This window comes from Balaenoptera musculus, chromosome 10, assembly GCF_009873245.2.
Source record: "Balaenoptera musculus isolate JJ_BM4_2016_0621 chromosome 10, mBalMus1.pri.v3, whole genome shotgun sequence".
Classification (NCBI taxonomy): Eukaryota; Metazoa; Chordata; class Mammalia; order Artiodactyla; family Balaenopteridae; genus Balaenoptera; species Balaenoptera musculus.
The window spans coordinates 4,531,319-4,545,343 of record NC_045794.1 but is presented as its reverse complement, the minus strand read 5'-3'; the positions used below and the strand labels follow the sequence as shown (position 1 = coordinate 4,545,343).

Genomic DNA, 14,025 nt, shown 5'->3' with positions numbered 1-14,025 from the left:
CTTGGGATGTGTTTGTGAGTGCATGGTAGGGAATCTGTTCGCACAGGAGGGATCAAGACCATAAATATGAACCAGCACAACCTCACTGATATGGGGAAGGAGCTTCCTCTCGTGTGAAGGTCTGTTATGAAAATGTACGAGGAAAGGGCAAGGGGTAGGTTCTGCACGTGTTGGCCCCATGCCAGACCTGCTGGATAAGGATCTTCATTTGTAATAAGATCCCCAGGTGATGTATGCATGCCATAAAGCTTGAGAAACACAGACCTAAATCCGATCAAGAAAATCCGCCTCTTTTATAAAGTCATCAAAGAGCAATCGTGTCTTCAGGCACCCCAATGTTCACTGCAGCACTATTTACAACAGCCAGGTCATGGAAGCGACCTAAATGCCCATCGACAGACGAATGGATAAAGAAGATGTGGCACATATATACAATGGAATATTACTCAGCCATAAAAAGGAACGAAACTGGGTCATTTGTAGAGACGTGGATGAATCTAGAGACTGTCATACAGAGTGAAGTAAGTCAGAAAGAGAAAAACAAATATCGTATATTAACGCATATATGTGGAACCTAGAAAAATGGTACAGATGAACCGGTTTGCAGGGCAGAAATTGAGACACAGATGTAGAGAACAAACGTATGGACACCAAGGGGGGAAAGCCACGGGGGTGGGGTGGGGTGGTGGTGTGATGAATTGGGAGATGGGGATTGACATGTATACGCTAATATGTATAAAATGGATAACTAATAAGAACGTGCTGTATAAAAAAAAAAATTAAATTAAAAAAAAAAAAAGAGCAATCGTGTCTCCTAATCCAAGTTAAGAGGAAGTGTCCAGAGGAGGAAATTCCCAACAGCCCACAAGCCTAGTGGACTAAACATCACACATCTGCACATCCTCAGAAGTAGAAAGGAACACCTTGCACCGTCCAGATTCCACCTGCAGGCTGGGGAGAGGCACTGTCCCGGGAAACCCCAGGGACGCAGTCAGAAGACCGGGAGGAGGAGCCGCTGGGACCGACCTTTAGAAAACTGAAGGGAGCGCTGTGCACCAGAAACTACAGTGGCAAAACTTTTGTTGTCTGTGGGGGAAATGACACTGATTATAAAATAGAAAAAGGTCGTATATGGGCTTGTATGTAGGAAACAAAGAAGGGAATATTGGGAAGATTGAATCTTATTCCACAGCCTGGCCTTCCCAATGGGTCCAGGGCTGTGCCAGAGAAGAGCCTGTGAGAGTTCACCCAGGATGCAAACCTGCCACCCAAACACTCTTGGAGAAAATCAGCATTCTGTGAGCAGACCACTTTGTATATTAATTGCATGTTTTTTCTCATTTTTATATGTGGTATTTCTTTGGTTTAGCACCTCATAGAATCCTTCAGGATGCCTGGAGTTCCAGATACATCAGCACCAAATGCTATAAAATACCTCACGCTTTTTTCCCTTCCAGACTATCTCTTGTCCCCAGGCCCCAAAGCCCTGCAGTTACAACGACCTGCTCCCTCATCACCTTCATGTAGGAGCCGTGTTTATCATCGAAACTTGTCTTGCTGAATTTATCAGGAGCCATGTGGAGTTTCTCAGCTTCCAGCCCCAGGAACCACAGCTCTGTGTAGCCCAGGACTTCACTTTGCTCATAAGAAGACAGCTGGTTCTTAAAAATCTTTAGGGCCTCTGTGTGAACAACACTGCAGATGTCAGTTAAGATGCCGTAACATGGGAATTTGCCCAGATGCAGACAACAGCATCCCTTCCCGTTCATGAGCCAGGCGGCCCTTTCCTCAACGAGGCGGCTCACTAAGGACCATGCATCCTGGATCCCGTAGGGTCCAAGGGGAACCAGGATGGATGTCAAGGTGTGGTATTGACTTCACCCAACCAGGAGGAAAACACACAGGAAGGGAAGGGAGAATTTAGTCCCCAAAGAGCTATGGGTGCAGCAGCTTGGGTAGAAGATCCAGGAGTCAACATAGTGTCAACAGAAGTGTGTAGTTAAGGCAGCAGTCGCCCAAGTTCATGTGGTACTGGGCTATACAATGTCTACCCTGAGAGGGTTTGCAAACTAGAATGCCTTCAGGGACCAGGAAAGTGACGTAAATTCAACTTTCAAGCCCAGGAGGTATTCCTGCTCAAACCTGCGCTGAGCCAGTGGGTCTGAGTCTGGGGAAGGATGTGTGTTATGCCTTCTTTGCTCTGCACTGGCCACATTGCATCGGGGGCTGGTGTCTCTTCTGGGGCGGGAGGGGTGGGATTCAGGCTTTAAGAGAGATGGCGATAAGCTGGTGAGTGCTGAGAGGAGGCAAAGCAGGATGAGGGATGCAGGGAGGACAGCGCGTTATTTGACAAACTGCCGAAGAGTCAGAGAAGGAACTGCATGGAGGAAAAGAGGACGCACAGGGGACAGGACCTATGTGTGACACAGGACTATAGGTGAAGGGCGGTCACGTACAAGCCGACTAAGGCACGTCCTTTGCCCAGAAGACACAAGCAGGGAGGCAGGTACCGGCTCTGTAAGGGCAGAACCAGCACAGGACTGGCATGATCTCCTCATGGGCAGGTCCGGAGATTGTTGAAGGAGAGGAAGGACAACTCAGTTTAAGGCTGTGGGAGAGGAGGTCCGAGCCTCAGATGGTGTTGGCTTGTGGTCAGTGCTCAGAGGACTTTGGTTCCCTTCCTAGGAGCCCTAATCGTGTGAATCCCTGGACCTTGTTGAGGAGCTGGGCTCCTGGCCCAAACACGTGTGATCTTTCAGGCCTGACCGCAGGTGATGACAAAGGCTTTACCCGGCAGGCCCGCGCGGGGAAGCTGCCTTCCCACTGCAGCCCGGGTGCCCAGCCAGTGCATGGGGGTCTCTGAAGAGCTGCAGTCAAGGACGCAGGTCCCCCTGGCTGGCTGTGCTCTTGTCACCCAGGAGCCTCCGTTCAGAGCCCTCCTCAGGTGCTTCTGCCGAGACCTCATCACCGAGACGGGCCTGGGGGCCTTCGAGACACTCTCTCCCGCTCTGACCCAGAACGCAGCCCCTCTCCACGCCCAGCTCTCCCCGCTCCTCCGCAAAGCACCAGCAGCCTGGTAGAGGCTCCCATCTGCCTCTGGCCTGGGGCCAGTCCACGGGGGAGACTGGAACGGTGGGCAGTCAGCGCCCTCCCATCCGCCTCTTGCTTACACCATCACAGGAAGTGAGGAAGCCTTGACTGAGCGCATAACCACGCGCCTACACCCCGCTGCGGCCCCAAAGGCACACCTGCCGCTCGCAGAGGCACCTTCCGCTTGCGCTTCTTTGGCGGCTTCTCCTCTGGTTTGGGATCTTGGGTTTTAATGTTCGAAGGGAAGGGTGTTTCTGAAGGCTTGAGCTCAGAGGACGACCCCTGGCTGTGAGTTTGATTCTCCTGTGCAGGGAAAGAGACTTGCAATCAAGGACTCTTTAGGTCGCTTCTGGGTGTCCTAAACCATTGATCTGACCAAGAACAGCCCCATGCAGCCAGACTCTTCTTCCTCTCCAGGGAGAAAATGGTCATTACAAGACAGTAGGTTTCTCAACCTTTCTCTCAGAGGAAGGATCCGTCTGACTCACGATATTCTCTGGGACAACTGTGGTGTACATTACAGTTTGGAGCGGACAACCCCAGTGATATCTTACCGCAGGAAGGATGGGAACAGTTCTTTCCTGCTGACCTAGAGGAGGCCAGTTCCTAACTAGAGAGAGTGACCTGCCCAAGGGCACAAATACTTGAACTTAGGTGTGTATAACACCTCTTTAACTCGGCACTTTCTCACATCATCCCATTTGGTTCTTACACAAAAAAAGTAGGGGGCGTGGAAGGAAAATCAACATTTTGTACTGTTTATACATGCTTCTACCATTTATGTACCCGACACTTTATTTTTCTTTTTCTCAGTGAATCCTCATGACAACCCTATAGAAAGTCTGTTTCGTACAGAAAGTCAACGACTCATTGTTCAAGTTTACATTCATTGTCAAGAGGGAGACCAGGAGTGGAACCCAACTCTTCAGCTCACGATGTGCTTTTCCCACCATCCTAGGCCTTTCTGAACTTGGCTCTGGACTGAAAGCAGGTCTTTTTCACCTGCCTGTTCAAGGCCACGTCCACTGCCCTGTACTCATGTGATGCAGCAGGGGTTGCTTTAGCGGGAGTTTACTGCTGATGCGTGGGAAGTTCACCATGTTCTTCTTCCCCTTGGTGTCCACGAAAGGCAGTGGCATAAAGGTGGTGTTTCTGTTCTACAGGAGGAGAAACTGGGTACGTTACAGACGCCTCAGGCAAGAAAGTGTTCCCCAGCACCTTCCCCAGAGCAAGGACGAGCCTGAGGCAAATCCAGGGCAAGATCTATTTCTGAAGTTCTTGGAGAGAAAAGCAGAGTGGTCAAGCAGACAGGCTCTGGGTTCGAATCCCTGCTCTACCACTTACTAGCTGTAGACCCTGGACAGTCACACTGACCCCTTCTCTAAGCTTCAATTATCTCTGCACTACCATGGGGACAAAAATGTGACCTACCTCATAAGGCTTTTGTGAGGTAAACAAGACAATCTATGTAGAGTATTTCATATGTGTTGGCCATTATTATTATCATGCCAATGTCTCAGCACCCTGACCTGGAGAAGTTCTTCCTGCTAAACAATGCAAACCTTCCTTGGGGCAGCATAAGCTCCCATTTCCGCTACCTTGTTGACTTGACCGGTTCACTTGGATCCCTGCCCCTCTACATTGATTGATTGATTGATTAGGAGAGAGGTAGTCCGACTATCAATGAAGAGCAACAAACTGTGTAGAGATGGGGTGTGGTGATGTGGGTAGAACATGCACGTCATGTTATGCTGAGTTGACCAAAAATGCCTGTTAAAAGCCATCCCCAGGCACCCACCTTGCCATCCTCTACTAGAGAAAAGACATCAAGCATCACTTCCTACCTTATTCAAGAATTGGGTCATCCTGAAGCTCTTGACCTTGGAAGGTGGCTTCTGGATTTGAAGCAAAGGCTTACTCTCAACCTGGATCAAGTGAAAGAGAATTGGAATAATATTTGGCATGGTTTCACCACCAGTGCCCGATGTTTATTTTGCTTCATTACAATTAACAGGACACATTTGAAGCCAGCTCTGCTGACCCCAAAGCTAGGAAGGGCTCAGAGAGGCTCAAAGTACTGAATGAATGAATGAATCAATCAAACACAAACAAATCATCTTTCTAGCAGTGTTTATCCTGAATCGACTTGCCCAATAGTTTTCACACTTAAAAAAAATTCACAGAACCCTTTCTTCAAATAAAATCTTAACTGGGTGCCCTGGACCTGGGAAGACATAAAAGCAGAGTTGCTCTTTCTAAAGGGAAGAAAATGCCTATAGTCTTGCCCAGAAACTCTTTTCACCCTCAGACTGGCTCTGAAGGTACCATGGTGGAAGCCACCAGAATATAGGAGCCCAGTCTGGACACCAGTGACCGGATCAGAGGGGACTTCACCTCTGGAAGAAGGTGGGGAGGTAAAGACCAAATAGCAGAGCTGTGCCCCCCAGAGGGTGGTGAGCTCACAGTGCAGGCGTGTGACATAACTGCGTGCAGCTCACAGACAACCGTTATCTAATGCTTATGCATTTACTTTAGTATCCATTTAAAAAACTAGCACATTAAACCTGCAATTTGGTGGTTGTTATTATATAGTATGAAACTAAAATTTAAGTAAAAAAGAGTGTGAGTACTATGTAGATATGGCAAAAAAATCATGAAGATGGCACTGAAGGACTCAAGTTTAGCAAAAACAGGTTATGGGGCTTCCCTGGTGGTACAGTGGTTAAGAATCCGCCTGCCGGGCTTCCCTGGTGGCGCAGTGGTTGAGAAGCTGCCTGCCAATGCAGGGGACACGGGTTCGAGACCTGGTCTGGGAAGATCCCACATGCCTCGGAGCAACTAAGCCCGTGCACCACAACTACTGAGCCTGCGCGTCTGGAGCCTGTGCTCCGCAACAAGAGAGGCTGCGATAGTGAGAGGCCCGCGCACCGCGATGAAGAGTGGCCCCCTCTTGCCGCAACTAGAGAAAGTCTTCGCACAGAAACGAAGACCCAACACAGCCATAAATAAATAAATAAATAAATAAATAAATAAAAGAATCTGCCTGCCAATGCAGGGAACACGGGTTCGAGCCCTGGTCCGGGAAGATCCCACACGCTGCAGAGCAACTAAGCCCATGCACTGCAACTACTGAGCCTGCACGCCACAACTACTGAAGCCTGCATGCTCTAGGGCCCAGGGGCTGCAACTACTGAGCCTGCGTGCTGCAACTACTGAAGCCCGTGCGCCTAGAGCCCATGGTCTGCAACAAGAGAAGCCACCACAATGAGAAGTCCATGTGCCACAACGAAGAGTAGCCCCTGCTCGCTGCAGCTAGAGAAAGCCTGCGTGCAGCAGCGAAGACCCAACGCAACCAAAAATAAATAAATAAATAAAAATAATAAAGTTCCCTTTAAAAAAAAAGTATTAAAAAAAAAACAGGTTACAGCTTGAATTGAGGTTCAGCTCTTTGAGTCCAGGGGTTCTGTTTCCAACTCCTTCTTAGGGAATTGAATGACAATCGTCCAAAGCCGAGACACAGCTGGTGCCAGACCCACCTCTGTAAAACTTGGTATACTGGCCACGTAGAAATAGGAACTGGGTACAATACTTCAACTTAATATCACCCAGCCCAGCTAAGCCCTCCACAGACTTACAATGATGGGGATGATTCAGAACAGTCCATCTTGATCTATCTCCTAGAAGAGGGACGTGGTCTGAAGGAGAGGCAGCTGCATAGAGCGTGGACCATAGCCTCAGACAAAACTAATTTGATTGGCTAACGCATACTAGATGCAGGATTTGGTTGTCTATTGGAGGGACAATGAGGATATCTGAGCAAATACCGCAGCTGCAAATCTCAGAGGGCCAATTTCTCACCAAATAACTTTGTGGGGATTAAAACTTGTAACCATCATCAACAGTGACAGGTTGGCCTTGAGAATGAGCTGGGGAGACTGGACAGACATATAAAAAGTACACTACAAAACACAATCCAAACTAAATACCAAACAAAGGGCATGGGCAATGAGTGACAACAAAAAAGGAAGAGATCGCTGTGAATGCATTCCCCCAGGAGGATGTGGGTGGGGTGTGGCTCCTGGAAGGGATGTGGCTTGGTCTGAGCCTTAACTGGAAGGGAGGATATAGAACATGCTCATTAGCTGAAACACTAGTATCTGGGCATGCTCTGAGTGTCTTCACTGCTCACGCTGGTTAACCTGGAGCAGAAGCTTGACTGCGGATTGTGGAAGGCACTGAATGCCAAGTCAAGATACTTGGTCGTCACCTCTTAGAGTAATGGAAATAAAGTCAAAAATAAACAAATGGGACCTAATGAAACTTAAAAGCTTTTGCACAGCAAAGGAAACCATAAACAAGACGAAAAGACAACCCTCAGAATGGGAGAAAATATTTGCAAACGAAGCAACTGACAAAGGATTAATCTCCAAAATATACAAGCAGCTCATGCAGCTCAATATCAAAAAAACAAACAACCCAATCCAAAAATGGGCAGAAGACCTAAATAGACACTTCTCCAAGGTAGACATACAGATGGCCAACAAACACATGAAAAGATGCTCAACATCACTAATCATTAGAGAAATGCAAATCAAAACCACAATGAGGTATCACCCCACACTGGTCAGAATGGTCGTCATCAAAAAATCTGCAAACAATAAATGCTGGAGAGGGTGTGGAGAAAAAGGAACCCTCTTGCACTGTTGGTGGGAATGTAAATTGATACAGCCACTATGGAGAACAGTATGGAGGGTCCTTAAAAAACTAAAAATAGAACTACCATATGACCCAGCAATCCCACTACTGGGCATATACCCTGAGAAAACCATAATTCAAAAAGATACATGTACCACAATGTTTATTGCAGCTCTATTTACAATAGCCAGGACATGGAAGCAACTTAAATGTCCATCGACAGATGCATGGATAAAGAAGATGTGGCACATATATACGATGGAATATTACTCAGCCATAAAAAGGAAAGAAATTGAGTTATTTGTAATGAGGTGGATGGACCTAGAGTCCGTCATACAGAGTGAAGTAAGTCAGAAAGAGAAAAACAAATACTGTATGCTAACGCACATATATGGAATGAAAAAAAAAAAAACAGTACTGATGAACCTAGTGGCAGGGCAGGAATAAAGATGCAGACATAGAGAATGGACTTGAGGATACAGCGGGGGAAGGGGAAGCTGGGACGAAGTGAGAGAGTGGCACTGACATATATACACTACCAAATGTAAAATAGATAGCTAGTGGGAAGCAGCCGCATAGCACAGGGAGATCAGCTCAATGCTTTGTGACGTCCTACAGGGGTGGGATAGGGCGGGTGGGAGGCAGACGCAAGAGGGATGCAAGAGACATATATATTATATATATATATATATGATACTTGGTCATTATTTTATGGCTAATAGTGAACCATCGACAATTTGCAAGGATGGGAGTTACATATGCAAAGCAGTATTTCAGAAAGACCCCTTCTAGCAGCAATGTGGCATAAAATAATGCTCATAGATATGGACTCTGAAGTCAGCTGGGTTTTAATCCCAGCTCTACTATTCACTAGTTGTTTGACCTTGAACAAGTTATTAACCTTTCCTTGTGTAATATGGGGATAATAACAGTACCAACCTCATTGGGTTGTTGTGAGGATTAAGTGAGTTAATATGTATAAAGCACTTAAACCAGCGCCTTGTCTATGCTCACAGTGTTTGCTAGAACTCATTCTCCTGTTTTGTAAAATGGAGAGAGTAATCCTTGGTCATTTCTTGTAAAATAGGAAAACCAAGGACTCAGAATTGAAGGAGGATGAACAAGATGGTGTGGAGTCTAGAATGGTTAAAGGAAGTGAGAGCGTTTAATCTGAGAAAAGATAAAACAAAGCAAAGCTTCTGAGATGTTAACAATTCTGATACTGCCATACGCGTATATTGGAATCAAAAAATAAATGGATCGTGGATGGTAGAAATTAGGTTTCTCACTGTTGGAGTGGAAATTTACAGATAATCAAAGTCAACATCAACATTATCACCATGTGATAATGGACTGAAGTTGGAGACATCAGTAAGAACTCATGTTTAACTTAATAGAGATACAGACAGCTACATATAGAAATATTTATAGATATATGTACATGCAAGGGCTAGTGCTTGCATGCGCCTGTGCGTGCAAACACACACACACACGTATTTCTTTGCTCTGTCAGCTTAGAGGTCCCAACAGAAATAATACCCCAGTAGAAACAAGCACACCTCCCACTCAGATCTTGGTTTCTAATACCATTCTCTAATAAGGGGAATGAAGCCTCCTTGGAGAAATAGTTGATTCTATTCTACAACAATATAGTTGTACAGGATAAGCCTGGAGCATCTTCTGGTGACAGAAAGTAAGGGAGTGCTATTAAAAAACTCACAGTGATTAGAGTAAGTCAAAGGGGCACAGAAGCCAATTGAAAGAGCTCCCTTTGGCCAAAGCTCCCTGTGGCCAAAGCTATAAAATAAAGACTCATGAGTCCATACTGTTGTAAATAGACTATTTAATAAAGAAATAAATAGGGGAAAAGAGACGAAACTCCCTTGCAGAAGAATTCCTCACCAGTTATAGATGTCCCACCCCAGAGGAGGAAAGCACAACTCTCCACCCTTTCAGTGCGGACGGTGCATAGTGACCGGTGCCCCAAAAGCACAGCATGAAACGGGGAAAAGAGCGACTTCACGGAGGAGAAACAGGCAGGCACTGCCTCAGCCAGGTGACCGAGGTCAACGTCAACAGTCACAAACCATGCTGATAGTACGTACCATTGATATGATGTGATGAAAATGGCACTTCACCTCAGTGACCTTCCTCCCAAAGCCTATAACTCCCATCTTATGAAAAAAACAAGCAAATTCCAATAGAAAAGCATCCTGACCAGTATTCCTCAAAACCACCAAGATCACCAAAAACAAGGAAAGTCTGAGAAACTATCACAGCCTAAGGAGCTTAAGGAGACAGAGGTGGGATCCTGGAACAGACAAAGGACATTAGGTAAAAAAAAAGAAAAAAAAAAAAGGAAAAGGAAATCTGGGACTTCCCTGGCAATCCAGTGGTTAAGACTCCACGTTTCCACTGCAGGCGGCGCGGGTTCGATCCCTGGTTGGGGAACTAAGATCCCACATGCCATGGGGCATGGCCAAAAAATTTAAAAAATAAAAGAATAAAAAATGAAAAATAAATAAGGAAATCTGCCTAAAGTATGGAGTTTCCTTAATAATGAATCAATATTGGTTCATTGTTGTGACTAATGTACCATATGAATATAAGATATTAAAAATAGGAGAAGCTGGATGTGGGGTATGGAGTGGCATATGGGAACTCAGTACTGTCTGCTTAATTTTTCTGCAAATCTAAAGCAGTTCTTTAAAAAGTCTACTAATAAAACAAACAAAACCCCTGAGGGGAGGGTCTATATCAGAAGGACTGTCACTTATGACACAATATAAGCTTGTTCCACATGATCCAAAGGACAGAATCAGGTCAACGTGTGGAACACACAGGGAGGTAGTTTCTGGGTCAATGAAAAGAAAGATTTTTCTAGAGTTTAGAGCACATTAGCTGGTCAGCTGCCCATCACTGGAAGGACAGAATCCACCTAGTGAGCACCTGTGAGAAGTTGGAATGAACTCGAAGCCGGGGAGCGGTAGGCAGGTGTAACCTCCAAAGTCCAACCTGTCTGTAAGATTCATTCAAGTGACCCCTGGGAGTGTGTCTTGAAGGAAACCTTCAGCCTCTTGTGGAACCAAGACTGAGAACCACTGTATAGAACAGGGCTTCCCAAACTTTGTCATATCGCATCGCACGTAAAAAATTATATTTTTAAGACAAGCCAGGTGAATACAGGAGGCAGCTCACGGATGCCGCCAGCCCAGGGTTCCAACTGCCCCACGCTTGACCACCCGGAGGGCTGCTGGCATCTCTGCACACCTGCTCCCCACTCACGGGTACCAGTAGGTCACACAAGTTTATGAACTTACTGCCTGTTTGTCTCCAGCAGCTTCCTCAAGGGGCACCCAACGCCCATGACAACCCTCCGTTCTACCGCAGCTTCCCCAGGAGGAGGGAAGAAGAGCGTGTGATCGCCCACATCCCGGTGGCAAAACAGCATTTTTCTTCTGTGACTGTGAGCTTCACAGCATTGTTCTGGGGCCCCTCGCTGACCTCTGAGCCAATATAACAGGAATCCCTTTAATAGTCCTGCGCTCTGTATCCAGATTGAGAATCCTCAGTGTAAAAGAGATTTTATTCAGGGGGTACATGGCAGTGGTGATGATTCCAGTGTTGTCTGAGACCTGGGCCCCGTCCAGTGGCTGGAGAAAGCCTCGGGGGGTTGGGGGGGGGAGGGGTGGGAGATAAAAAGGTGGAGCATCGCAGGAAGCCACCAGGCACTTTTCAGGACCATTTTTTGTGTCTTCACAACTCTCAGAGGCCTGCTCAACAACCAGAACTCAAATGTGAAGCTCCTTTGTTTCCAAACTTTTTATATGAACATGAGCTGCTTCTATAATTTAAAAATACCATTATTGGTATGTTGGTGCAGCCGCTGTAGAAAACAGTTTGGAGGCATCTCAAAAAGCTAAAAATAGAACTACCATATGACCCAGCAATTCCACTCCTGGGTATACATCCAAAAAAAGCAAAAACATTAATTCAAAAAGATACATGCACCCCAATGTTCATAGCAGCATTACTTACAATCGCCAACATATGGAAACAACCTAAGTGCCCATCAAGAGATGAATGGATTGGGCTTCCCTGGTGGCACAGTAGTTAAGAATCCGCCTGCCAACACAGGGAACACGGGTTCGAGCCCTGGCCCGGGAAGATCCCACATGCCGTGGAGCAACTAAGCCAGTGCGCCACAACTACTGAGCCTGCGCTCTAGAGCCCACGAGCCACAACTACTGAAGCCCACGAGCCACAACTACTGAAGCCCGCGCGCCTAGAACCCGTGCTCCGCAACAAGAGAAGCCACCGCAGTGAGAGGCCCGCGCACGGCAATGAAGAGTAGCCCCCGCTCGCCGCAACTAGAGAAAAACCTGCATGCAGCAATGAAGACACAATGCAGCCAAAAATAAAAAAAAAAAAAAAAAAAGAGATGAATGGATTAAGAAGAAGTGGCATATATATACAATGGAATACTACCTGGTCATAAAAAAGAGTAAAACTTTGCCATTTGCAGCAACATGGATGAACTTGGAGGGCATTATGCTAAGTGAAATAAGTCAGACAGAGAAAGACAAATACTGTGTGATATTGCTTATATGTGGAATCTAAAAAACACAAAAAACTAGTGAATAAAACAAAAAGGAAGCAGACTCACAGCTACAGAGAACAATCTACTGGTGACCAGTGGGGAGACGGAAGGGGGGAGGGGCAAGATAGGGGTAGGAAAAAAAAGGGTGATTATGGGATTATATGAAATCATGTGTGCGAAACTTTTGAAAACTGTAAAGCACTATAGAATTTAAAGAATCTTTCATTCAATAAAAAAAATAAATACCATTACTTAAAAATAAAAAAGTGTATATTAAGACAGAAAACTCTAAATGGTTCAGCGCCATGCGAGGCGGGGAAAGACAGTTACATCAGCTGGGAGCTCTTCCCCGGAGAGCCTGAATCAAACTAGAAGAAGGTGTCGAGGGACGCAGACTCAGAGCCTTGGAGCAGGGACGATCCTAAGAGTTCTAATCACAAGGAAAAAGAAAGTTTCTATTTTTAAAATTTTCTATCTATATGAGATAATGGATGTTCACGAAACTTACTGTGGTCATCATTTCATGATGATTAAGTCAAATGATGTAGGCTGTATACCTTAAACGTACACAGTGCTGTATGTCAATTATATCTCAATAAAACTGGAAGCAAAAGAAAAAAAGTGGTATGGAGACCTCTGTGTTCACACATAGGCTCAGGGTGCTAAGATCTTCCCTCATCTAAGCCCACATTCTGATCTGGGGTTGCCCCTGGGCTCTCCGGCTATGCTTGCCATCGCTAGGTGACAGACCCAGGCAGGGGTCCAGCACTGCACCAACTTGCACCCTGACAAGGTGGGTCGACCAGAGTCTCAGGTCCTGACCCCGGGCCCCTCTCTGGCAGTCCTGTGCCTCTGTCTTCTGAGCTGGCTGATTCATTTTCTCTGGGCAAAGCTCTCCAGTTCTCACATTTCTTTTGTATTCTCAGGCAAAAAAAAACCCACAAAAGGCAACTTCCATCTCACTGCTTTGCAAAAGCCAGTCACCTTCCTCAAACAGAAGCTGAGTTCAGCTTAAAAGCAGATTAGGAGGAAGGTGGGAAAGTTGAAACCCAGCTGCCCTACCCCGCCACCCATTTTCCCTGCATTCATACAAAATAGGTGCAAAGGTACCAAACTCTTCCAGTTACTGCTTCCTGTGATCTGGCATCAAAGATTCTTCCAGAAACACCTCCTTCCTGCCTCCTCAAGCCAAGACGATACAGGGAACCACAGTTGGGACGCACCTTGGAGATGTATTCATTCTTAACAGACTGAGCACATCCTCGTGCCGGGCAGGGTGCTAAGCACAGATCACGTGGTTCAGTGGTTTTCAAATTTGCCTGAAGAGCTTTTAAAATACAGACTCTCACACCTGACCCCAGACTCCCTAGTGGTGGGGCCCAGAAACCTCTATTTTTTATAAAGCTCCCCAAGGGAGTTCTGTGCAGCCAGCTTGGGGAGCCACAGTCTAACGCAATCCCCAACTTTGGAATTAATCTCTCCCACCACTGAACTTGGTTTTCCTTTATGCCATTGATGTTCACGTATCTTCCTAATTTTGTATGAATTCTTATCTCCTCCCAACAAGATTCTGTGGCAGCACACATCAGGCCCTCCGCCATACGCCAGCCCTCAGGAGTGGTCCCTCTGGCTGGTTAACC

General features: G+C 46.3%; 1 protein-coding gene across 1 annotated transcript in view; it reads right to left on the bottom strand.

The window, feature by feature from the left end:
• Positions 1-14,025, bottom strand: part of DYRK4 (dual specificity tyrosine phosphorylation regulated kinase 4) — a 55,748-nt gene that overhangs the window by 17,724 nt on the left and 23,999 nt on the right. Inside the window, 4 exon segments of the mRNA XM_036867388.1 lie at positions 1,518-1,681; positions 3,249-3,410; positions 4,127-4,247; positions 4,935-5,015. Of these exon segments, the coding sequence (XP_036723283.1) occupies positions 1,518-1,681; positions 3,249-3,410; positions 4,127-4,247; positions 4,935-5,015 (528 nt within the window).